Source organism: Agelaius phoeniceus, chromosome 24 (genome assembly GCF_051311805.1).
Source record: "Agelaius phoeniceus isolate bAgePho1 chromosome 24, bAgePho1.hap1, whole genome shotgun sequence".
Lineage (NCBI taxonomy): Eukaryota > Metazoa > Chordata > Aves > Passeriformes > Icteridae > Agelaius > Agelaius phoeniceus.
Window position 1 is genome coordinate 2,377,117 of NC_135288.1, and position 22,858 is coordinate 2,399,974.

Consider the following 22,858-nt stretch of genomic DNA (forward strand, 5'->3'; position numbering starts at 1 on the left):
GGGTTGGTGCTCGGGGAGGGGGCTGCGGGTTCACCCCCCCTGCCAGGGGATGTTTTGGGGTTCCTGCAGAGCTGGAGCCCAGTGGGGGACACTGCAATACTCCAGTTACTGCTGAGAGTGTGATGTAGATGGAGAGCAGGGACAGAGGAGATGATAAAGGATAAAAACGGTGGATTAAGGTTTCCAACCCCACCCAGAACAGCAGATGGGGATTTTTGGGGTAAAGCCCCAAACGACCCTCCCATGCTGACCCCCACTGAGGGAGGGGTGTGGAGGCAGGGGAGCTGCCCCTGTTTGGGGGTAAAAAGAAGAAAAAAGGTGCTGCTGATGGAGGCGGGGGGTGGAGCCTGTCCTGCCCCACCCGGGGTCTGGGGCTCAGCTGGGAACACCCACAAGGGACCCCAGGCCCTGCAGCTGCCCCTGTCCGTGTGTCCAGCTGGACACTCCCCCCCTGCTCTGTCCCCTCAGAGCCCCCAGCTCCCCAGGGCATGCAGGGAAGGGACACACAGACACAATGACGGGTGGGTGCAGCTGGGACAGACGGACACAGGGACGGCTGCAGGGCCAGCTGGACACAGGGAAAGCTCCATGGATGGCTGGACAGTGGCAGAGACACATGGACATCTTCGGACTGGACACGGTTTCACATCCAGTTGGACACCTGGACACGTGTCTGTCCATCCATGTGTCCATCTGTCCTCATCCCTGCTCCCCAGCCTCAGGGGGGTTGGAGGATTCAGGACTGGGCTGTCCAGCCGGACACATGGACAGGGCTGTTGGTGCTGGACCTTCACTGGAAATGGCTGGACAGATGGACAGAGGGATGGATTGACAGGCAGACAGAGACAGGGACATGTGCAGCTGGACACACGGACACTGCTGTGGATGGGCACATGGCTGGCTACATTCACAGCCAGAGGGACCATTGCAAGTCCAGTTGGAAAGACAATATAGCTGGACATACGGACATTGTACAGACAGACAGACACCTGCCCAGCCAGACACCTTCCTCCTCCACCCATGAGCATCAATGCCCCAAAAATGCACTTTTCACCCCAAGGCTCCTCTCCAAAAAGCAGCGATTTCACACCCCCGCCCTGCCCCCCTCACACCCCCCTCACACCCCTGCCCCGCCCCCGCAGCCCCGTGTCCGTCTGTCCGGGCCCATCCCTGTGTCCATCTGCAGCCTCTGGGCATGGGGAGGCTCCGGCCCGATCCCGGCTCCAAACCCGGGGACAGTGGGAACGGGGCGGGGGCGGGGCGGGGGCGGGGCGGGGGTGTGAGGGGGGCAGGGCAGGGGTGTGAAATCGCCGCTTTTTGGAGAGGGGCCTTGGGGTGAAAAGTGCATTTTTGGGGCATTGATGCTCATGGATGGAGGGGGGAATGTGTCTGGCTGGGCAGGTGTCCGTCTGTCTGTACAATGTCCGTGTGTTCAGATGGACAGACAATGTCCAACTGTCCATCTGGATCTATATGTCCACCCGTCCAGCTGGACACACAATGTCCATGTGTCCGGCTGGACATACAGAGTCCGTGTGCCCGGTTCCATGTACAGTGTCCAGATGGACAGACAGCTGGACGGACAGCTGGACACACGCATGGTTGTGGGGATGGATGGACATGGAGCTGGGCAGACCAACAGGAGCACGTTCAGCTGGGAATGGGCACGGTGGAGCTGCCAGAACAGGGGAGTGTCCAGCTGGACAGCTGGACATTGTATGTCCAGTTGGACAGTTGGACATTTTTATGTCCAGTTGGACAGATGGACATTGTACAAGCAATTGGACTTTGTACATCCAGTTGGACACAAGGCCAGTGTACATACAAGTTGGACAGTTGGACACTTGGACATTGTTCACCCATCTGGACACACGGACATTGTACGTCCATCTGGACAGTTGGACAAACATCTGCTGAACCGGTCACCTCCTTCCAACCCATGAGCATCAATGCCCCAAAAATGCACTTTTCACCCCAAGGCTCCTCTCCAAAAAGCAGCGATTTCACACCCCCGCCCCGCCCCCCTCACACCCCCCTCACACCCTTGCCCCGCCCCCGCAGCCCCGTGTCCGTCTGTCCGGGCCCATCCCTGTGTCCATCTCCAGCCTCTGGGCATGGGGAGGCTCCGGCCCGATCCCGGCTCCAAACCCGGGGACAGTGGGAACGGGGTGGGGGCGGGGCGGGGGCGGGGCGGGGGTGTGAGGGGGGCGGGGCGGGGGTGTGAAATCGCTGCTTTTTTGGAGAGGGGCTTGGGGTGAAAAGTGCATTTTTGGGGCATTTATGCTCATGGGTGGAGGGGGAAGGTGTCTGTCTAACTGGACGTTCACTGTCCGTCTGTCCAACTGGATGTACAATGTTCATCTGTCCAACTGGACATTCACTGTCTGTCTGTCCAAGTGGACGTACAATGTCCATCTGTCCAACTGGACGTACAATGGCCATCTGTCCAGCTGTACGTACAATGTCCATCTGTCCGGCTGGACACTCCCCTGTTCTTCTGTCCATCTGGCAGCTCCACTGTGCCCATTCCCAGCTGAGCGTGCTCCTGTTGGTCTGTCCAGCTCCATGTCCATCCATCCCCACAGCCATGTGTGTGTCCAGCTGTCCGTTCATCTGTCCATCCATCTGGACACTGTACGTCCAGCTGGACACATGGCCATTTTTATGTCCAGCTGGACAGACACCTGCCCAACCGGACACCTTCCCCCTCCATCCATGAGCATAAATGCCCCAAAAATGCACTTTTCACCCCAAGGCCCCTCTCCAAAAAGCAGCGATTTCACACCCCCGCCCCGCCCCCCTCACACCCCCGCCCCGCCCCCGCCCCGCCCCCACCCCGTTCCCACTGTCCCCGGGTTTGGAGCCGGGATCGGGCCGGAGCCTCCCCATGCCCAGAGGCTGGAGATGGACACAGGGATGGGCCCGGACAGACGGACACGGGGCTGTGGGGGCGGGGCGGGGGCGTGAGGGGGGTGTGAGGGGGGCGGGGCGGGGGTGTGAAATCGCTGCTTTTTGGAGAGGAGCCTTGGAGTGAAAAGTGCATTTTTGGGGCATTGATGCTCATGGGTGGAGGAGGAAGGTGTCTGGCTGGGCAGGTGTTTGTCCAACTGTCTAGAAGGAAACACATTTGTCCATTTGGATGTCTGTCCATCTATTCATCCCTCTGTCTGTCCGTCGATCCAAGCCTGTGTGTCCATCTGGATGTCCAATGTCCGTGTGTCCAGCTGGACGCTCCCCTGTTCTGTCCATCTGACAGATCCATGGGATGGGTGCAGGGGATGGGCCTGGATGGACGGGCAGGTGCAGGCCCAGCTGTGTGGACGGACATTGCACGGACACCTGGACACACAGACAGTTCACACCTGGCTGGACACACGGACAGTTCCCTCCAGCCCCCCCAGCCCTTGCACAACACCCCAAAAATGCCCCTTTTTACCTCAAAGGCACCACTCAGAAACCAGCAGGGTCAGACCCTTTCCCTCTGCCCGGTAATCCTTGTGTCCGTCTGTCCAAGCCCCACCTGTGTCTGGGGTCTGTCCCTCTCCCTGGGGAAAAGGGGGGAGTCCAAGGTCCCGTCCTGACCCCCCCAGTGGGACTTGGGGGTCGCTGTGGGGTGTCCTGGCCTGGCTCCCCACACCCAGCTCCATCCTGGGGCACCAGCAGCCCCTTTTTGTCCTGGTTTTACCCCAAAACAGGCTCTGTTCCACCCCCACCCTCAGCCTGGGGGTGCAGGGGGAGGGTCTCCCCTGGTTTTGGAGGCCACTCCCCAAATTCTGTCCTAAACCTCCTTTTTTACCACACCTGCTTGATTTTAACCCATTTACACCAGCCTTGATTAGGCTTCCCACTTGCACCTGGCAGGGATTTGGGTGGAAAAGCAGTGAAAAACACCAAGTCTGGCTCTTACATTTCCATGTATGATGAATATCAGAATCCAGGGGTAATTTTCAGCGAGGAGTTGGTGCGTGGTGAGATTAAAAGTGGGGGCAAACGCTGTGATTTCAGTTTTCATAAGTATTTATGAGACAGGAGGGAAAATCAAGAGGAATTGGTGTGAAATGACCTTTTTTCCTGGTTGTCTTTGAGGGAGAGGTGAGTGACCCCTCCCTGGCAGCCCCAAACTCCCCTTCCCCGCTCCCCCTCCCCACGCCGAGGGACGAGGTCGGGGCGCCGACGTGTTTTGTATTTTTTAATAAAGTTCGTAATCCAATGGACACACAAAACAAAACTGCGCTGAGAAAAAAAAAAATAAACCAAAAATAAACCAAAAAAAAACCAAGTTCCATAAATTAATTAAGTGTTAGGGGAGGCGAGGGGGGCCGGGGCAGAGTCTTTGTACAAGTGTATAACACTTCCACAGCTGATGAGACGAGGGGATGTTTAAATGAAGCGCACTTACAAATGAGTGACAATACAAAGTCTGAGTATGAAAATAAGATTTTTTTTCTCTGAAAACACATTTTTGGCACAGATTAAAAAAAAATGTATGTTGTGGGGATTTGATTTTTTTTTTTAAAGTCAGTATTATATATATTTATATATATTATATATATATTTATATATACACACACCCACTGAGTTCTGCATATCCCACCAGGAAGGAAAAAAGCTCTCCCTTTTGTTTTGTTGTTTGTTTTGTATTCTCTTGTTTTTCAGTGTAAACTGTACATCCCAGATGAAGAGAAGACGGCTGCAGCAGGGGCAGGTGGAGGAAGAGGAAGGTTCACATCCGGAAAAAATAACCCCCCCCAAAAAATAAACAACCCCAAAAGAAGGAAAAAAAAAAAAAACCAACAAAAAACCCAAGGAAACAACCAATAAAATAAAAAATGACTGTGAAATGCTCCTTGACCCACAAATCTCAGCAGAGTCCCTGCGGAACGTCCACGGCGCGGTCAATGTGTGTCAAGACATCCAGAACGTCACAGCGTCTCCAACTGTGCAAAGTCCGAGTCACTAATTTAGTGCAAAGGCAGTTCAGGTTCTTTTTTATTTTTTTCCTTTTTTTTTTGTTAAAAAAAATAAGCCATCCTTTTCTTTTTTTTTTTTTTCTTTTTTTTTCTTTTTTGTGTGTTTTTTTCCCCAAAAAGGAGGCATGGGAACCCAAGCCCAGTCCACCTGCTGAGTGCATCAGTTGTCCATAAGCTAAAGCAACATGTAAACATCCAAGGTTTGATCGAGGCCAGTCGGGCAGGAGGCTGGTTTCTGGCAGCATATTTCTTGTTTCATAACCTTCTCTCCTTCTTCTGAATTAGTTTTATTTTAAAATTAATTTTTTGTGTGGTTTTTTTTGTGGGATTTTTTTTTTGTTGTTGTACTTGTAGTTGTTTGTTTTTGTTTTGTTTTTTTTTTTTTTTGCTGCAGGGCCTTGGAAAAATTAAAAAAAATTAAAATTAAAATAATAAAAAGTCAGTAACTGGTAAACAGCTCATACCGACGCGATGACAATCATCAGGTGAGGAGAGATGTTGGAGATGCTGGCGAGGAGGTCGGGGGCCAGGCGGGACAGGTGGCTTTCCGAGAACTCGCAGGGTGGGAAGATCTGCAGAACGTAGGCAGGCTGCAGGGAGGGCAAACCACAGATCAGAGACAACCCACGCCCACAGAGGTTTAAAAATGAGACATTTCAGTGAGTTCTAGGTGCTTAAAGCATCCTAAATCGGGTATAAGAGAGAAGCCATGGGTTTTGTTTCCCAGATGGGGAGTTTTCCACACCACAGGCTGACTTGGCTGGGAAAGGCAGAAAAATTCCCATTAATTATAATTTCAGTGGTTGCTCAGAGTGCTGGGCTCATTCTGGGCTCTTTATACCCAGAATTAAATTACACCCAGGTTAAACTGCAATCAGTGCAGCAACACACCTGGAATAAACCCTCCACAGCACCAAATGCATTCTGCAAGAGAACACCAGCTGTCCTGGAAAAATCAGGATATGGGGAATAAACCAGGACTCTACTTCAGAGATAAAAGAGCTGAGAAATGCATTTGGGAAATGCTTTTTCAGTCCAAAAATGAACTGGGAACACACCAAACATACATTTGGGTTTTTTTTTGGCTTGGGGTTGCTTTCATAAAATCCATCAATGATTATATTGATCCCATCAAAAATTTATGGATCCCATCCATGTCTTTGATGGGTGGTGATGGAAATGTAGGGGTTGTTTGACCAATAAACCCAGGCAGATCCAGCAGAAGCCCAAGCTGCCTGTGCCAAAAGGGACTGGTTTGGTGTCCCTGTGGCACTGCAGGGTACCATGACTGTGCCATTAGGGCCTGGTTTGGTGTCCCTGTGGCACTGCAGGGCTCTGTGCCCAGGCCATTAGGGCCTGGTTTGGTGTCCCTGTGGCACTGCAGGGAGAGTTCTGTGCCCATGCTGCTGGGCTCTGGTTTGGTGTCCCTGTGGCACTGCAGGGCTCTGTGCCATGCCATACCTGGTTGGAGCCGGGGTTGGGGACGTTGATGATGCCTGCAGCCTGCTTGGCCTGCAGGTAGCTGATGAAGGCGGCCTTGAGCGACTCGGTCTGACTGACCACGTCCTCCTGGTCCCGGCCGCAGGGCAGGGCCAGCAGCAGGCAGTAATCGCTCTCCACCTGCAGGGGAAGGACAGGCTCAGGGAAATGCTGCATCAGGGGGTGTTTTCCAGCCATCCATCCACTATCCATGGGGGAAAACCCTCAATTTAAATTCCTTGATGTTACAATTTGTACCCCAGAGAAGCAGTGGCTGCCCCATCCCCAGAAGTGTCCAAGGTCAGGGCCAGGCTGGACAGGGCCTGGAGCAACCTGGGATAGTGGAAGGTGTCCCTGCCCATGGCAGGGAGTGGGATGGGCTTTAAGGTCCCTCCAATCCAAACCCGTCTGGGATTCTCTGATTCCAAAACTTGCTGAGAGCTCAGCCATAGTGAAAAGACTAAAAATGGATTTCATGGCCACCTGAACTCCCCTTCCCACCCTACTCAGACACATTGAAGCCAGCAGGAGTTTGTCCCGGGGCTCAGCATGACCTAAAGGTTTCCCAGCTCTCATTGTCTTTTCCATAAGTGCAGTGTAGGAGCTATTGCTCATCATCTGAAATCCGTGTTACACTCCCTGGGTTGAAGGAATCAATGTAAACACCAGGATCCCAAAACAGAATCACAGCGATTTCCTGGATTGGAAGGAATCCACAGGGATCACCAAGTCCAACTCCAGGCCATGCACAGGATCCCAACAATCCCTCCCTGTGCACCCCTGAGAGCAATGTCCAAACGCTCCTTTGGGCAGCCTTGGGGCCCATTCCCTGAGGAGCCCACGGGACAGAAGCCGGGGTTTTGGGGAGCCCTGGTGGTTTCCAGCCCCGCAGTTGGTGAGCCCAGCCAAGCTCTGAGACTCCCAACCTGCCCCCCTGCCCCAGCCTGGGCTCTCACCATCATCCTGCGTGCGACGCCCTCGAGCTGGGAGGCCTCGAGCCGCATGCGCTGCGCGATGCGCAGCGGGGGCCCTCCCTCGGGCGCCGGCAGCGAGCGGTGAGCCAGGACGTTGTTCCCGGACACAAAGTGCAGCTGCACGGCTGCTGTGTCGTTCTTGAGAGCCAGCAGACCCTGCCAGACAATGGGGTATTTCTGGGAAGAGAGGGAGAGAGCATTACACCCACAGCAAGGAGGGTGGGATCTGAAAGGCTGAGCTGCTCGGCTGCCACCGACGCCTCCGTCGGAGTTTTAAAGGCTCAGCAGAGATGCAGCACCAGATCAACCCTCCACAGGCCAGGCCTGGGTTACTTCCTGCTAAATCAGGAATTCAGTCCTTTTCCTTCCAGCTGGCCAGCCTGCCTGGGTGGATCCCATCATCCCAATCCCTCTGCCACCCACCCAGCACAAGGCTGTTCCTGAATGCTGTGTTCCCTTTTACAAATGGACAAATTGAGAAATAACAGAAGAACTGCTCGAGGTCACATGGGAGACATTTGGTGCTGAACACAACTCTCAGCTCCTTGCTGGTACCTGTTCCCTACTGCCTCCCTCCTCTTTCTCATTTTCTACACTTGAGAGAGTGGTTTTTCCTTTTTATTTAAATGAAATACACCAACTCTCTCCCCTGCCTACAAGGAAACACTTTCCAGGAAAATGCTGACTTGTAAAACTGACTTGGAATAGTAAACATGCCTAAAATCCATCAGAGACAAAACAACCCAAAACCCAAACAATGCCTTTTCTGCATCTGAAGTTTTTGATGCAAGAAAGGTCAGATTTGGTGCTATGGCTGAGACAGAACCAGGTGATTTCCCCCCGGATCAGGAGCACGACACTCACTGTCAGCAGCTGGACCATGTCCACAGGTCTCTGGGACACAGGGTGAGGGGATGGCTCCTGCTTGAGCGTGGACTGGGGCTCCGGGCGGCTGAGGGGCGGCCCCGAGGTCGTGGGGATAAACATGGATTGCTTGGGAACTGCCTGCGGCTGGTGCGGCGACGGAAGCTCCTGCTTCATGGAGATGGCGACGGGCGAGGGGTACGAGGTCTGGCTCGTGTCCCCTTGTGCCCTCTGCAGGTGGACGTGGGGGTCCATCTGTGCCGTGTGCCTGTTCACAGGGGCGTGGTGACTCTGCTCCGGCCCTGCTGCCGACGGGCCCTTGGGATCCTGCGGGATCTGAGGGGTCTTGCTGCGGACTGGCTGGCTGGGGTGCGAGTGCTCGCCCTCCGGCAGACCCTGGGAAGCAGGCAGGGAGGAAAAGGAAAGATGTTTAGGCCAAGGGTGTATTTAACCCCATTATAAGGCTGCCAGGACACCATGAGATTCCTGGTGGAGACATCCGTGTCACAGCAGCAGCTCTGCTGCAGCAGCACCTGGGACAGTCTCCCACTTCCAAGCCCACCTGAGCTGAAACCCCATGCCCTGAATCCTGCCCCAAGCCCATCCTTAGTCACATCATCCATCCAAGGATCCCTGACCCATGCACCACCTTGGTACTGGCAATTCTCACCCTGTCACCCCATCCAGAAACCTGCAGGCACCTTCCCCCCTCCTGGGTGGAACTCCAGAGGGGTTCAGGAGTTTTCAGCTTTCTCTGATGCTAAGCAGCATTTCAACCTCATTTCCCATAAGAAACAGACCCAGATTCCAGGGAGACAGGTAAAGGGTTTTCCTTCTCACCTGGGACGGGGTCATGCTCCGTGAGGGCAGCCCGATGGGCGAGGCGCCTGGGAACTGCGGATGCCCAAGCTGTGCCGTGTGGTAATTCCTCATGTCGCCGTACACGGAGCGGTAATCGTGGAAGGAGCTCCCGGCGGGATGCATGATCTGCACCCCGTGTGGGACCACCACGGGCTGCGTCAGGGGCAGCCCGGGCAGCTGGCTGCCCGAGGGCACGCTGAGCAGCCGCGGCTCGCTGTGGGGAGAGTGGGCCATCTTGCCTTCCGAGGATTTGGGAGTCTCTTTGCCAGGCTGCGGGGTCTTACTGACCGGGGGAGTTTTGACGGCCCCTTCGGGCGTGCGGGATTGTCGCGTTTCCGAGTGGTGCTCGCCCACGGCGGCCATGTGCGGGTGCATGATCATCCTGACGTCCCGCGGGACGTTGTACTGCTCCAGCCGCAGGCTGCCGGGGTGCATGCGGTAGTCGGGCTGCATCACCAGCACGTCGGACTGCACCGGGGCTGGCCCGCGGCACACGGCCGTGTGGTGGAAGTGCAGCTCCTCCTCGGGGGGATGCTGGGAGGACAGCGGGGGCATGACGATGTCTCGGATGGGTGCTGGCTGGGGCGTGCTGGATCGCTGGGGCTTCATCTCCATCTGGGGTTGCAGAGCAGCTCGGGGGGAGTGGAGAGCTTCCGGGCGGATGCCGTAGGGAATGCCGGAGAGAGGAGGGGTGTTCATCCTCACCTCACCTTGGGATAGATGGCCCAGGGACACAGTCTGTGTTACGCTGTGGGGGGGCATGATAACAGATTGCTCGGGATGCATGCTGGATATGTACTGAGGAACGGGAATTCCCGGCGCCAGCATGACCGGGGTGCTGCTGGACAAAGCCGGAGACGAGGTACTGCCGGGGTGACAGGCCCGGGGGAACGGCGACGGCGAGTGCCCGCTGGTGCGCGGCGAGTGCGGCTCCTGTTTGCTGACCCCCAGGTGGGAGATGGCCCGGTCGGTCGGGGTGCTGGGGCCCGAGCTGACGTGGTTTGCTTCTGAGTGCATCTTCCCAGAGAGGGAAGGGTGGTGAGGACTAACCCCAGGACTCAGGTTGGAGGGTTGCAGAGTCTTTGTCTCCACTTTCAGAGCAGCTGGGTCAGAGAGTTTTTTGTTCACAACCATCTGGTTATGGACCAGCACGGGTGGAGTGTTTACGGTCTGCGTCAGGACCTTGCCAGGCTGCGACGCCGGGGTCTGGACAGCGAGGTGGGACGAGTCAGGCTTGTCCAGCGCGGCACGCTCCTGTTTGACGGAGGAGATGACGGGCGAGGTGTTGTAGGGCTGTGCTCCGAGTACCAACGAAGAATGGGTGGAAACAGTCCCATAGCCCGCCGAGGTCTGGGAGCCTTTCGGTGCCGGCTGGGATGGCGTGATAGGCTCCTGTTTAATCTGAGACTTGGATACAGACTGCTGGAACTCAATGTCCACAGCGCTGGCTGGGGGAATCTGGCTGATCTTGGCACTGATTCGCTGAGGACCTTCTGTCTTCTGCCCTGAGTAACTCAGGAGCACCACACCTTCCGAGGTGTTCACCCGCAGCCCTGGACTGGACCCAGTCTCCACCGGCCTCTCCTCGATAATGGACATCGATCCTGGATGAAACCTGCTGTTATCATTTGCACTTGACCTCTGCTTAAATTTTGGAGAGGGAGCATTGACGAGGCAGGTCTGGGTTTGGGGAGCTTGTTTCACCAAGGTGATCCTTGGAGCCTCCTCCAAATCCACGCTGTGGGGCATCCTGCTGATGACAGAAGTGGCTTTGGGAGCAATGACTGTGTTGACCTTTTCCTTCTCGCTGAACACTGGCGCTTCGGCCACCGGTGGGTCCAGGGCGTTGGTGATGGGAACGGCCGGCTTCTCCTCAGAAACCGGCTTGATGGCCTCCACGGCAGGGTGGAGAGGCGCCTCCTCCAGGCACGGTGCGCTCACTGGCTCCGTGTGCGTCGTTGTCACGTGCGTGGAGGTTATGCTCGTTGCTGAGACGTATTTGGGCTCCATGAGTATCTTCCTCAAAGTGCTGGAGTTTGTGTCGATATCCGACGCCTTTGTGTCCGGTGGGAGAGCGGGTGGGGGTGTGGAACGGGCACGGGGCTCCTCATGCCTGACCATCCACTCTGGCACCTTGGCAGCGCTGGAGTGAAGGGGGACAATGGTGGTGGGCACCGGGGTGGGCAGCTTGGCCGCCGCTGCCGCGGGGACAGCAGGAAGGGCCGCGTTCGGGGCACTCGGTGGTGTGATGGCAGCGTTCTCCAGGGGCGACCGGATCTTGAATCCGCTCTGACTGCCCTCGTCGAGGGGGACTGGTGGGGGACCCAGGTCCAAAGGAGCCGGAGCAGGCACCTTTGGAGAGGTGCTGCTCTCAGGGACAGCCTCATGTGCAGCCACAACGTCAGCAGCTACAGCCTTGGTGACCTCAGAAGCACTTGGCTCCATGGATGCTGTGGGTTTGATTTGCTTCTCCTCCTTTGAGGCTTCTTCAGGTTTTGTCTTTACTTCATTGGCAGGGGGTGATTTGCTCTGCACCCTCTCCGGCTCAAAGGTGTTGACTTCAGCAGCGTCACCCTTCCTGCTTGTGCTCTTCTTGCGTCTCTGCCGTGTGGTTTTCTGACGGCCCTTTTCCTTCCGAGCAACTTCAGCCTCCTGCAAGGTCTCGGCCTCCTGTGCAGAGTTGGAAGATTCACTGAAGCTGACCTCAGACTCCTTGCTCTCAGTCTCCAGCGCTGATGGGACAGAGCCAGGCACTGGCTGCACAACAGGCTCGACGGCAGTCTCGGTTTCTAGGATATTGTTCACTGCCTGATCTGTCTCAGGCTCCATCTCCTCCCGAGGGGATTGCAACACCAAGGGCTCTGTGGGGATCTCAGCCTCAGATTCAGCAGGATATGTCGGCGGTGCAGGGAAGCTTTCTGTCTCCCCAGAAATATCATTGATGATGGAGCCGATGGCTGCTGCCAGCTCTGTTTCACTGGCCTGGTGTGCAGGTTTATCTGCCTCCTCCTCCTGACGGACTTCAGCCACATCTGTCGTTGGCTCTTTGTAGGCAGCAATTGTCGGAGGAGTTTCAGTGAGTTTTGCAATGTTCTCCACTGCCTGCTCGAGCTCAATCTGCTTTGCTAACTGGGCAGCCTCAGGCGACTGCTTGGGCTCCCGTGTCACCTCCTTTTCCATTTCTGGGAATGAATCTTCTACCTCATTCTTAGAGAAGTGGGGTGGCAGGATGTCCTCTTTTGGAGGGCTCTTCATCTTGGGTGGTGACACTGCCACCGGCTCTGCCTCCTCTTCGGTGGGCCTCAAGGCACCCTTGACTTCATCGACGTTGAGGCGTATTTCTACATTTTTGAGACACACGGATGCCTTATCAACGACCGTTTTGGTATTTTTGTACCTTCCCCTTTTGGATTTCGTAACCTTTTCTGGCACTGGCTTCTTCTCAGTGATCTCAACTGTGGGGATTTCTAGCTGATTTTTCTCCACATCCAGTTCCTTCCGATCACGTTTCTGCTCACTTGCTGCTGGCTCTTTCTCAGCAGCTTTTGCTTTATTGCTGTTGTCACTGATGCTTGATTCCTGACCGCTTCTTTCAGCAGCATCTTCGGATTCAGCCGTGGTATCGGCTTTCGGTTCATTCTTCCCTTTCTTCCCCTGTTGGCTGGCAGCAGCTGATGAGTGAGTGTGTGTGAGCTTCTGGGATCTAGGAGACCTCCAACCCTCTGCAGGTTTAGGAGCTTCCACAGTATCTTTAGTTTCAGCTTCCTCCACCTCTTGTTGTACCGGTTCGGTCTTTATTGGAGAGATCTCCTCCTCTGGCTTACGGCGGGATTTGGGAGGTCTTCCCCTCCTCGGGGTTGTGGGAACAGTAGTCACTGTTTCCTGTGGTTCCTTTTCCACTCTCTTCCTAGTGGATCTAGTGACCTCCATGGAGTCCTTCACCGGAGATGGGCCTTCGTTGTCCCCTGTGGTAGCATAGACTGACCTCACGTTTCTGCGCCTGGTCCGGCCTATCGGCAAGCTCAGCTCCACGTTTTCTGGCTCTGCAGCAGAACTTGGGGATTTAGCAGCATTCCTTGAAACCTTTTCTGCCTCCACTTTCAATTCAGAAAGCTTCTGGGTCTCCCCGCGAGGAGAGCTCGACCTTTTCAGTTTCTCTCGGTCAATTCTTTCGCTCTTCCTCGTGACGGGCTTTTCTGTGACATTAGCTGCAGCCGACTGCACGGGAGTCTTGGACCGTTTACTTTTGTAGGACTTTTTATCTTTTACAACAACCGGAGGTTCCACTTCCATATCATTGTCGGAAACAGGCGGCAGGACCTCAGCAGCCGCCTCCACCTTTTGACTCACACCAGCATCGGTGTTGGCAGAGGGTGGAGGATTTTCCTCTTTAGGTTCTGCAGCCTCATCTGACTTCTGAACTAGCTTGGGCGGAGGTGGAAGCAGCTGGGCAGCCTCAGGTTCTGGATCTACACTGATGTCTGCATCAGAAAACGAGGCCCCAGGAGTGGGAGGTTTGGTATCCAAGTACGAAGGATGCTCTGTTGCCACAGCATCTTCCTCTGGCGCCAGGGTTGTAGCAATAATTTCTTTACTCGCTTCTACAACTGGCGGAGGTTCTGTTTGCTCAGGAGGTTCCATTTTGACAGGAGCAGCAAGTTCAGGAAAAGGTTTTTGTTCCTCTGCTGCAGCAGCAGCAGGTTCAGAAGGTTTCTCTTCTTTGACAGAAGCTGGTTCTACCAGGACCTTTTCGCTCACTATTTTCTCGGGAGCGATGGGAGCTGGTTCCTGTGGGAGGACAGTGACTGAAGAAGGACCAACAGCTGAAGAAGGTTTATGTTCTGTTTCTTTACTATCAGGAACCATTTCTGGTGTTTTTGGCCGATTTTCTTTATCTTCCTGTTTCTCGACTTCTTTTGGTTTCTGATCTTTCTCCTTTTCTTTCTGCTGCATTCGTGTCAGCTCAACAAACCTACTGTGGAAGAGAACCACCGGCTCTTGCACCAAATCAGCCGTGCTGTTCGTCCCATCGGAGGAGGACTGTCTCCCATACAGCCTTCCAGAGATGAAGTCCAGATCATCATCCTTCCTCTCTAAATGCTGCAGGCGTTTGGAGTCCTGTTCAAAGATTGAACTGTGCAAAAACCGAGAAGCGAACAGTTCCTGCCGCTCTTGTTCCTCCTCTTTATGATCCTCTTTTTTATCATCCAGTTTTCCACCTTCGGAATCGGTTCTGATTTTTTTCTTTTTCATATACCAGGATGGAATAGGTCTTGGAGCCGAGTCAACCTTCTCTTTGTCTTTATTGTTTCTGAAACTAGCAAATCTTGAATCCCAGTCTAGAAAGGACCAGTTTTCCTCTCTGGAGGAAGAGAGGGATTTAGCCCTTTCAAGCAAGGCCTTTGTGTCAGGTGTGATTGTCTTGTCCAATGCAAAAGAGTAGAATTTGTTTCTTTCTAAGGAACCGGACTGGAGTCTTTCCTCTCTTTCACGGAACTTCTCTTCTCTGTCCCTTAATAAAAAAGACAACCTGGAACTCTCTAACAAGGACGAGGCTTTTGGGGAATGGGGCTTGTTTTCGCCATCATCATCCGAATCTGAAGGCACCTCCCCAGGTTCCAGGTCTCGGACAGACCGTTTCCGTATACTGTCTCTTTTCACAATGCTGCTTGGAAAGCTGATATCGACTCTGCCAGGCTCTTGTTTCACTTGGGTTTCCCACCTACTTGAGTCTTCCTCAGAACTCAGCACAGAGAGTTTTATTTTAGCCATTTCTGCCATCTGCTCCCTTCTGCTGGAATCATAAGGATTGAATTTCAGCGAGTCCTCCCTCACAGTCATGTTGGAGTATGAAAGACCCTTTTCTTCTATTTTAGGTGACTCTTTGGTTTCCTTCAATGGCATTAACCTTGGAGAATCGAGTGTGTCGTCATCCTCATGGAACGGGAAGTGCCTGATGCTTGGGGAACATGACATCCTTTCGGAGTCCTCACTCACCTGACGAGAACTTCTGTAGTTCCTTTCTCTCTTAGTGCTGATTTCAAAGTCAAACTGGTCAGTCTTTTTCCTTTTACTTGGTGGAGAGTCATCGGTGACGTCTTGTGGAGGCTTTCCCACCTCGTGAACCAGACTCCGCTTTTCATATTCATCCACCTCTTTCTTTGGACTGCCAAACTTCTCCGACTTTGCTATCTCCATTTCCAGCTGCTGTTTCAACCTGCGACTCTGCTCCATCTGTTTCCGGTAGCTCTGCGTGTGGTCAATGTCGATGCTGATTTTCTCCTCCGTGTCAGCTGACTGAGGTTTCTCTTGGCTGAGTTTATGGTCTGGTGTTTCTTCAGGAAGGCTGGAGTAGTTCTTCCTTGTGTCCTCTCTCTCTGTTCCCTGCTCATCCAGCAGCTGTACCTGTTTATGCTGGGGTTTTACTGGGTTTAGTTTTTTAGGAGGGAGTTCCTGAACTTCCACAGGTTCCTCAGGTGCCTCCATGAGCCTCGCCTGCAGATCCAGGGTGGGACGCATGCCAATCCCACCAACATTAAGAGTGTCCTGAACTTCTTTGGGACTAGTAACAGGAATAAGTCTTTCCAGTTTGAGTTTTTTAGATTCCCTTTTAAGCATCTCCTTCCTCAGGGGTTTTCTCTCCAATTCTCCTTCCCTTAACACTGGTGCTTCTCTAGACGACGCTGTCGCATCAAGCTGCTTTTTCAAAACCATGCGTGCATCCTCCTCATCTTGGCTACTCCGTTTTACATCCAGTTTTTGCCTGTCAGGTTTTGGATTCGCATCGGCAAAACGCCTTTTACGAGCCTCCAACTTGTCTAAATCCACTGCATTGGCCCCCTCGGAAGTTTGCTCTGTCTTCAAGTGCTTTTTGGGTTTAATTTTTCCCTCCTTGTCCACCACTTCGATGTGACTGGCAAGGGCTTTCTCCTTCTGTACCTTGGTTCTGACAGGTTCTAGTTTAGACTGCTCCGACTTGGCTTGCTCAGCCTGGGACGTCTGGGTTTTCTGTTCGAGCAGTGGAGATTTCAGAGTGTCATTATCCAGCTTTGCCCTCAGTTTCTCCAGCGCAGGTTGATCGATCACCTTCCCCTCCTTTTCCTTCACACGGGTCAGCACAACACAGGGCATCAGTTCCAGGCGGTTCTTTGCTGTCCCTTCTTTGTCGCCCCTCTCTTTGCTTTGTTTACTGTTGCCCTTCAGTTTTTCTGGGCTGGGCTCTCTCTCATTCTCCTGATCTGTTTCCGAGGACTGAGAGCTGGGCGAATGGATTTTCGCTTTTCGTTTCTGCTTATCTGTTTTCTCCTTTTCTATTTTTTCCAGCTTTTCCTTCCTCACCAAGCGCTTCTCCTTGTCCACCCTCTCCTGCTCGAAAACGCGCTCTTTCTCCACCTTCTCGTTTTTTGCGTATCGCTCCACGCGGGCTTTGTCCAGCTTGTCGTATCGCGGCGGGGACAGCGAGCTGCAGCTGCCGCTGCGATCTGAGGACCTGCTGTAAATCCTCCTCTCCGAGTCGCTCTGCAGCCGTTCCGACTGCGAGGGGGACGCTCCGGGGCTCTGCGGGCGCCGCGAGTGCGTCGGGCTCTGGCTCCGCTCGATCGGCCTCCGTTCGTGGTCTCTGTCCCGATCGGATTCAAACCGTTCCCTCTCCCTCTCCCTCTCCCGTTGCCTGTAGCTGTACTCCCTGATGTCCTGCTCGTACGGATCTCCCCGGTAATCCCGGTACTCGCGAGGGTCGTCGTAGTATCGTGGGTCGTAGTAGTCTCCTTGGTAGGGATCCCACTCGGCGTAGAATTCTCTGCCCCGAGCTGGGTATTCCCGCCGAGGATCCTCGGGATACGTCCCCGGGGTCCGAACGGTCTCGTAGTAAGTACGGTCAGGGGCGTATTCGTAGGATCCTCTTCGCTCGTCTCTGCTAAACATAAGAATAAACAGATTCTAGCTCTCCTTCTCAACCAATCTACTCTGTTACCATAGTTTTTTGCTATGTAAAGAAACTGTTTTCTCATCTTTTTTCCTACGTGCATCAAGGCAGCTGCACACAGAGGTTTGGCAAGGCATCTCTGTGCAGTGGACTAAATACTTTTGTTAACTTATCAAATACCAAATGCACTTTATGGGTAATGTCATAGCAGCTCTTCCAAGCATTGTTTCACCACCCTCACTCCTTTGTTTTTGTCAAATTCAAACCTTGCATGAAATGAAGGAAAAACCAACACAGCACCTGTGCATCACACAAGGCTGGCAGGGTGAAGACACCCCCTTATCCAGAACCTGAGACCTTAATTTGACTCTGAAATCAAGAGTCAAATCAAAGTTCAGGCATGGAATCTCTCCATTACTAAGCAGCAAAGTGATGGTAAGATTTCTTTAAAAAACCTAAGCCCTGCAAGTGATCTTTTAATTCCCAAATTAGCTCTTTCACTGCATGTGACTTGCTGGCGTTGCCTGTTTACAGTAAAACCAAGTCAACAAATACCAGGCTGTTTATAAGATCAGGTGAATTCATTCAGCAAAGCAAGTCAAGCAATTAATGCTGTTATTTCAATACCTCCAAGCAGCAAAAATAAGTGATTTTTAAGACTGAGCGTGTCTGGGAGGTGGAATAAAGCTGGAGTTTCAATTCCTCACTATTGCAGAGTGTTTTTCACACTCTGTACTAAGGTGGGGTCGGGCTCTGCTCCCAGGGAACAGGGACAGGAGGAGAGGGACCGGCCTCAGGCTGGACCAGGGCAGGCTCAGGTTGGACATCAGGAGGAATTTCCCCATGGAGAGGGTGCTCAGGCCTTGGCAGGGGCTGCCCAGGGAGGTTTGGAGTCCCCATCCCTGGAGGTGTCCAAGGAGGGCCTGGATGTGGCACTCAGTGCTCTGGGCTAGGGATAAGGAGGGGAGGGGATCAAGGTTGGACTCAATGACCTTGGGGGTCCTTCCCAACCCAAATGATTCTGGGATTCCTCATAGGTTTATTTGGCTTCAGAGTTTATGTTTTATGTTAAAAGCTGGCAACTTCCACCTTTTAAGAAAAGTAAAAAATTGAAAAAGGGACAAAACAGAGAAGACTAAAACCTCATCCTGCAAGTGAGGTGGGATGTTGTGAAAAGCAGCTGTGAAGTTAAAAATATTGATCAGGGATTTTGTTTGTTTTTTCATGGTCTTTTTTTCCCCCTTGGATCCTATTTAGACTGGCTCCAACTACAACCTCAAGAGAAGGTGGTTAGGTGGTTTGTGCAGATCTCAGCACATCTGCAAGGAGGAGCTTGGAGGGGCACCAGAAGCTGCAGAATTACAGGAGTCACTGCAGAGCTCGCTCCACTGCTCCATGATCCATTATCCCTATGGATCTCCTAATGACTGTGTGAGCACAGAGTGACAGAGAAGGAAAAATCAGGATTATTCCATGGCAAAGACAAGTCCACCTGAGTCCCATGTGCTAAAAAACATCCAAAAATGCCCTTTTCTTGCCCGAATCCAGCACAGTTCTGAGGAAATGCTTGTTGCTGGCACATCACAACATCTGGCAAGACCTGGGGAAGGCACACTTGTATTTCCATTATGCAAATTCTCATCACCAATTTCCAAACTCTGCTCGCTTTTAAATCTGCTCATTTTGCATTGTCAGAGCAATCTGTTTTGCTGCAAGGAACTGTTGGGTTTATCCAGCTCCCAGGTACACCCAGCATCATGCTGTGCTGACTCCTGGGCAGGCAGAGCCCTAACCATGAGCCAGGCTCTGGAGGGAATAAAACATGGGTGTTTTTTCAGTCAGTGAAGGTAAAAAAAGCCCAAAATGTGGAGTGTTTCTGTGCCAGGTCTTCAGGGACAAATAAGTGGCTGTGCAGCATGTGGTGCCAGCTGCTGCCAAGGAGCAGCCACACAGGACCCAGCTTTATTCAAAATAAAAATGCATCCTTACTCAAAATGTATTATTTTATCAAGTTACAAAAAAAACTGTTGGAAAGAGGGAGCTGGAAGATCAGATTTTACTCTCTCCTCAAGGGCTGAGCAGCAGTTTATCAGACTTTATGTACATCCACCAACACACACATTTCTCTGTTACAGATAAGCTGCTCTTTGCATTCCTAAGCCATGATGAATGACTCCCAACTGCGTCCTGGTGACCCACCAGAGAAACAGGATACTTAAATATGGCTCATGCAGACAACTGAAACCTCCACCTCAGCAGGAATTCCACTAACTGGCTACGCCTCGGATGTGTGAGAGCTTGCCTGCTCTAATCTGCACAGCTTAAGTCTGATCACCTAAATTTAATTTTAAAAATAGTCAAGAGGTAAAAAGAAAAAACTAAAATGCAGAAGTGTTTTTAATAAAACTTAAAAAATAAGGATTAAGTTGAGAAGAAAAAAAAAACTTTTTTAAGAATTATGGCCTGAAGAAAGTTTGATTGTATGATGTGGAGGACAATGATAGTGAAAGGATTGTGTAAGGTGATGCTGGAAAACAAAAAATGGAATGAAAATATTGATACATGCCTTCTTTCTGCAAGCATTTCATAGAAGTCTCTGATATCTTGACCCGTTTTCTCCATGGAATGATAAAATGCCAACTGACTCTCCCGATTAGCAAAGTCCACCTGAAAAAGAAAGGGGAAATCACATTCAGTCACAGAAATATCTCACTCTGCCAACATTTCCCTGTCTGCTGAAGGTGGGAGCAGAACTGAAAATGGGGTAAAATTTAATAAAAAATGTCAAACTCTTCCCAATTCTGGCCCTGCACATCCCCAGGAATAAAGATGCTTCTCAGGAGCTGTGTAACTACCTCCTTACTATGTTGTTGTAAGCTGCCATCCCAGAGGCTTCTGTTGGGCAAAGCAGCAGGAAAAATACACATTATTATCGTGCTATTGATGTTTTTAATGCCAGGACAGTTCCAAAGTCCCTTTTATCTCAGGGCAGTGCTACAGAGGGTCAGGATTACAAATCCATTCTGGACTCCATGATGTTTGCCTGGGGTTATAGAGCAGGGAAAGAACCAAGGCTCCTGAACTGCAGCTTCCTATTCCAGCTGCTCTAGGAATTGGTGTTTTCTAGTGCTCAGAAGCTAATGGCATAGTGAAAAAAAATTAAGTATTGGAACAGATTTCATGATGTGTACGCCACATAACAGAATATTTCTAACATTCTAGTTCCTGTTATTTTTTGAATCAGCCCAGTCCTGTGTGTAACCACAGCAATGGAGCACAGGCCCACACTGGGGGTGTTGCTTATTCCAAAGTCATTAAGCAACAATATCCACACAAATTGTGAAAGTTTTAAGGGACCAAACGCTTTCCTGCACTGTAAAGTGATTGATACCCAAAACCATGCTCAGAAACTACAGAATAGCCAACTCCCAGCCCTGGGTGAGGTGGGAAGCTGCTGAGACCATGCCTGACATCACTGCCCACTCTTTAGGAGAGGAGAAAGGAGGAGGAGGAGGAAGATAATTCAAAGGGTTGCTGACACCTCACATCCCCAGTTAGTGGGACTGATGGGACAGTCAGAACAGGCATCACCACATTCACCCAAATCCAAGATATCCCTGTACATGTTAAGTGTTGCTCCAGGAAGAAAAGTATTTTCTGTGTGTTTTTTAAAGCAATGTTTTCAATTGTTGTTTAAAATGTGTTGCAAGGAAGGACAAGGTGATCTTTAAGGTCTTTTCCAACCCAAACCATTCCATGATACCATGACTGCATGTTGAGGTTAGCGTACCCCAGAGCCTGGACATCAGCTATGGGGCAGCTGGATGCAGCCATGTGTTTTCCTGGAGGAACTCACACCTTCAGATTTCCTTTTTTTAACACAAAAACAGACAAAAGTGTGCCTTGGATTGGGGTAAACGAGGCAGTGACACGGACACCAACACTCAGGAGCTCAGAGAGACAAGTTCAGCGAAACAAACAGCAGAATACTGGAAAAGGCTTTAAAAGTAACAGTTCAGGATTCCCTGACATCTTGATAAGCCGAGCATAAAAATATAATTTAAGCCTTTGATATGTGGGACATGTGTGTCCTGCCAAGTATTCCTTGAGCATGGCAGTCTGCACTGCCAGCATTTAAGGGGGAAGGCCTAAACACAATTTTTTCCTCTTTTTTTGCCTGTTTTGCTTTGGTTTGGAGGTCATTCTGCACACCTTAATTTTATTCCCACCGATTTTCCTCCCCTTGGTCTCTTTTACAGCTGCTTGTGCATATTCAATCTCATTGTAGAGAACCAGGGCCATGCCTTTTAAGCGGTCAAACACCACCTGTAAAAAACAAAAAAACAAAACAAAAACCAAATAAGAGCCTCATCCACAGGACTTAATGTCAGTCCCAACAAAATCCTAAGTCATGAGGATACCAGGAAGGAAATAATTTTTAGCAAAGTGAATTTCCAGACTTTTCTGATGAGGCATATTGGAATGAAGAGACAATAAAAGGACACGGGACTGCTTTGAATTGTGGATATTGTGGCTTGAGGTATATTATGCCTTTATTTTGTTTTTCTGTATTTTACTTTGAATATTTTTTCTTTGTTGTCTGAGTTTTGTATAATTTCTTTGTTAAGGGGTTTTTCTTGTGTGTGTTTTTTTTTTTTAAATTTCCAATGTGTTTTAGGGGGGAAAAAAGGTAAAGGAAACATTTAATCCCAAAGTGGAACCAGCTTTTGTTATCAGTCTGCAGTACCACTCACCACTTGTTAAACACCCAATTTCCAAATACTGCCTTCCTTTAGCAGCATAAATGTATTATTCAAGCAACAACAGCTACAATAAAGAATGTCAAAGCTGCAACACAAACCCACAAAAATCCTTTGGGGAGGCCAGAACCTGATCCTGCAAAGATTTACACACGTTGCTTAATTTTAAGCACATCCATGTCCAATAAAAACACACAGGACAACTCCCACACTGAAGTTCAGCACGTGATAAATCACTTGCATGGGAGAGGCTCCCGCTGTGTGACAGGGGTGTGTTGCACCATTATTGACTTTCTCTCTTCTTCCATGTACTTTTGGCACTGTGATTGTCCTGACTGCTTTTAAAAAGTCTTTTTTTTCTCGGTCTGATGAAAAAAAAACATAGTTATGTCTAATTATGTAATTAGCAAGTATGAGTAATTACGTAATTAGACTGTTGTTCTTCCAGCTAACATTTAAAAAATTTTGCTGGGGAGAGACTGTACTGCACAAGAGCAACAAATGGTTTCCAATACTAAACATCTCGGCTCACTCAAAACACTTCTTTTTGGTTGCTGTCTATGTTGACAGAGCCCTGTCAGCCAAATTCCACCCCAGAGAGAATTTTTTCTACCTGAGCTATAAAGTCCTGGACAGTGGGGTTGAAAGGACAGGATGGGAAGAAAGGAAGACAGTAACGACTTGGAAGCACATGCCAAAGCCTCCCACCTACCTTCACCACAGGCCCGTATCGGCAGAAATGTCGGGTCAGATACTGATCCGTAACGTTTGTGGAAAGCCCATCTAACCACACGCAGTTTGTAGGCATGCTCTTCCCAAAACCCAGCTGGACACAAAAGGGCAAAACTTCCATCAGTACAGTGCACAAGGGTTAAACTCACTGATCAGAGCCTGCCTGATGAAAGACTTATCTGGAGAAAGCTGTTGTTTGTATGGGTTTTCTAAAATTAGCATCTGGTGCAGGTGCAAAACAAAAATCAAAGAGCAATTAATGAAAATAATTCTGCTTGTTTAAACAAATAGAGT

At 51.1% G+C, this 22,858-nt stretch overlaps 1 protein-coding gene across 6 annotated transcripts in view; it reads right to left on the minus strand.

Annotated features, from left to right (window-relative positions):
* Nucleotides 1–4,176: 4,176 nt before the first annotated feature.
* The window catches only part of SPEN (spen family transcriptional repressor), a 66,906-nt gene continuing 48,224 nt past the window's right edge, over nt 4,177–22,858 (minus strand). For 3 of the 6 annotated variants that reach the window (XM_077190326.1, XM_054647754.2, XM_077190328.1), the window contains exons 8-15: nt 22,545–22,658; nt 21,285–21,398; nt 19,639–19,739; nt 9,128–17,063; nt 8,288–8,683; nt 7,406–7,600; nt 6,432–6,590; nt 4,177–5,560 (exon numbers count right to left, since the gene is read on the minus strand). In XM_077190326.1, the coding sequence (XP_077046441.1) occupies nt 5,429–5,560; nt 6,432–6,590; nt 7,406–7,600; nt 8,288–8,683; nt 9,128–17,063; nt 19,639–19,739; nt 21,285–21,398; nt 22,545–22,658 (9,147 nt within the window). In that variant the 3' untranslated portion in view covers nt 4,177–5,428. The remainder of the gene's footprint in view (nt 5,561–6,431; nt 6,591–7,405; nt 7,601–8,287; nt 8,684–9,127; nt 17,064–19,638; nt 19,740–21,284; nt 21,399–22,544; nt 22,659–22,858) is intronic. The other 3 variants (XM_054647753.2, XM_077190330.1, XM_077190329.1) reach the window with 3 other exon arrangements.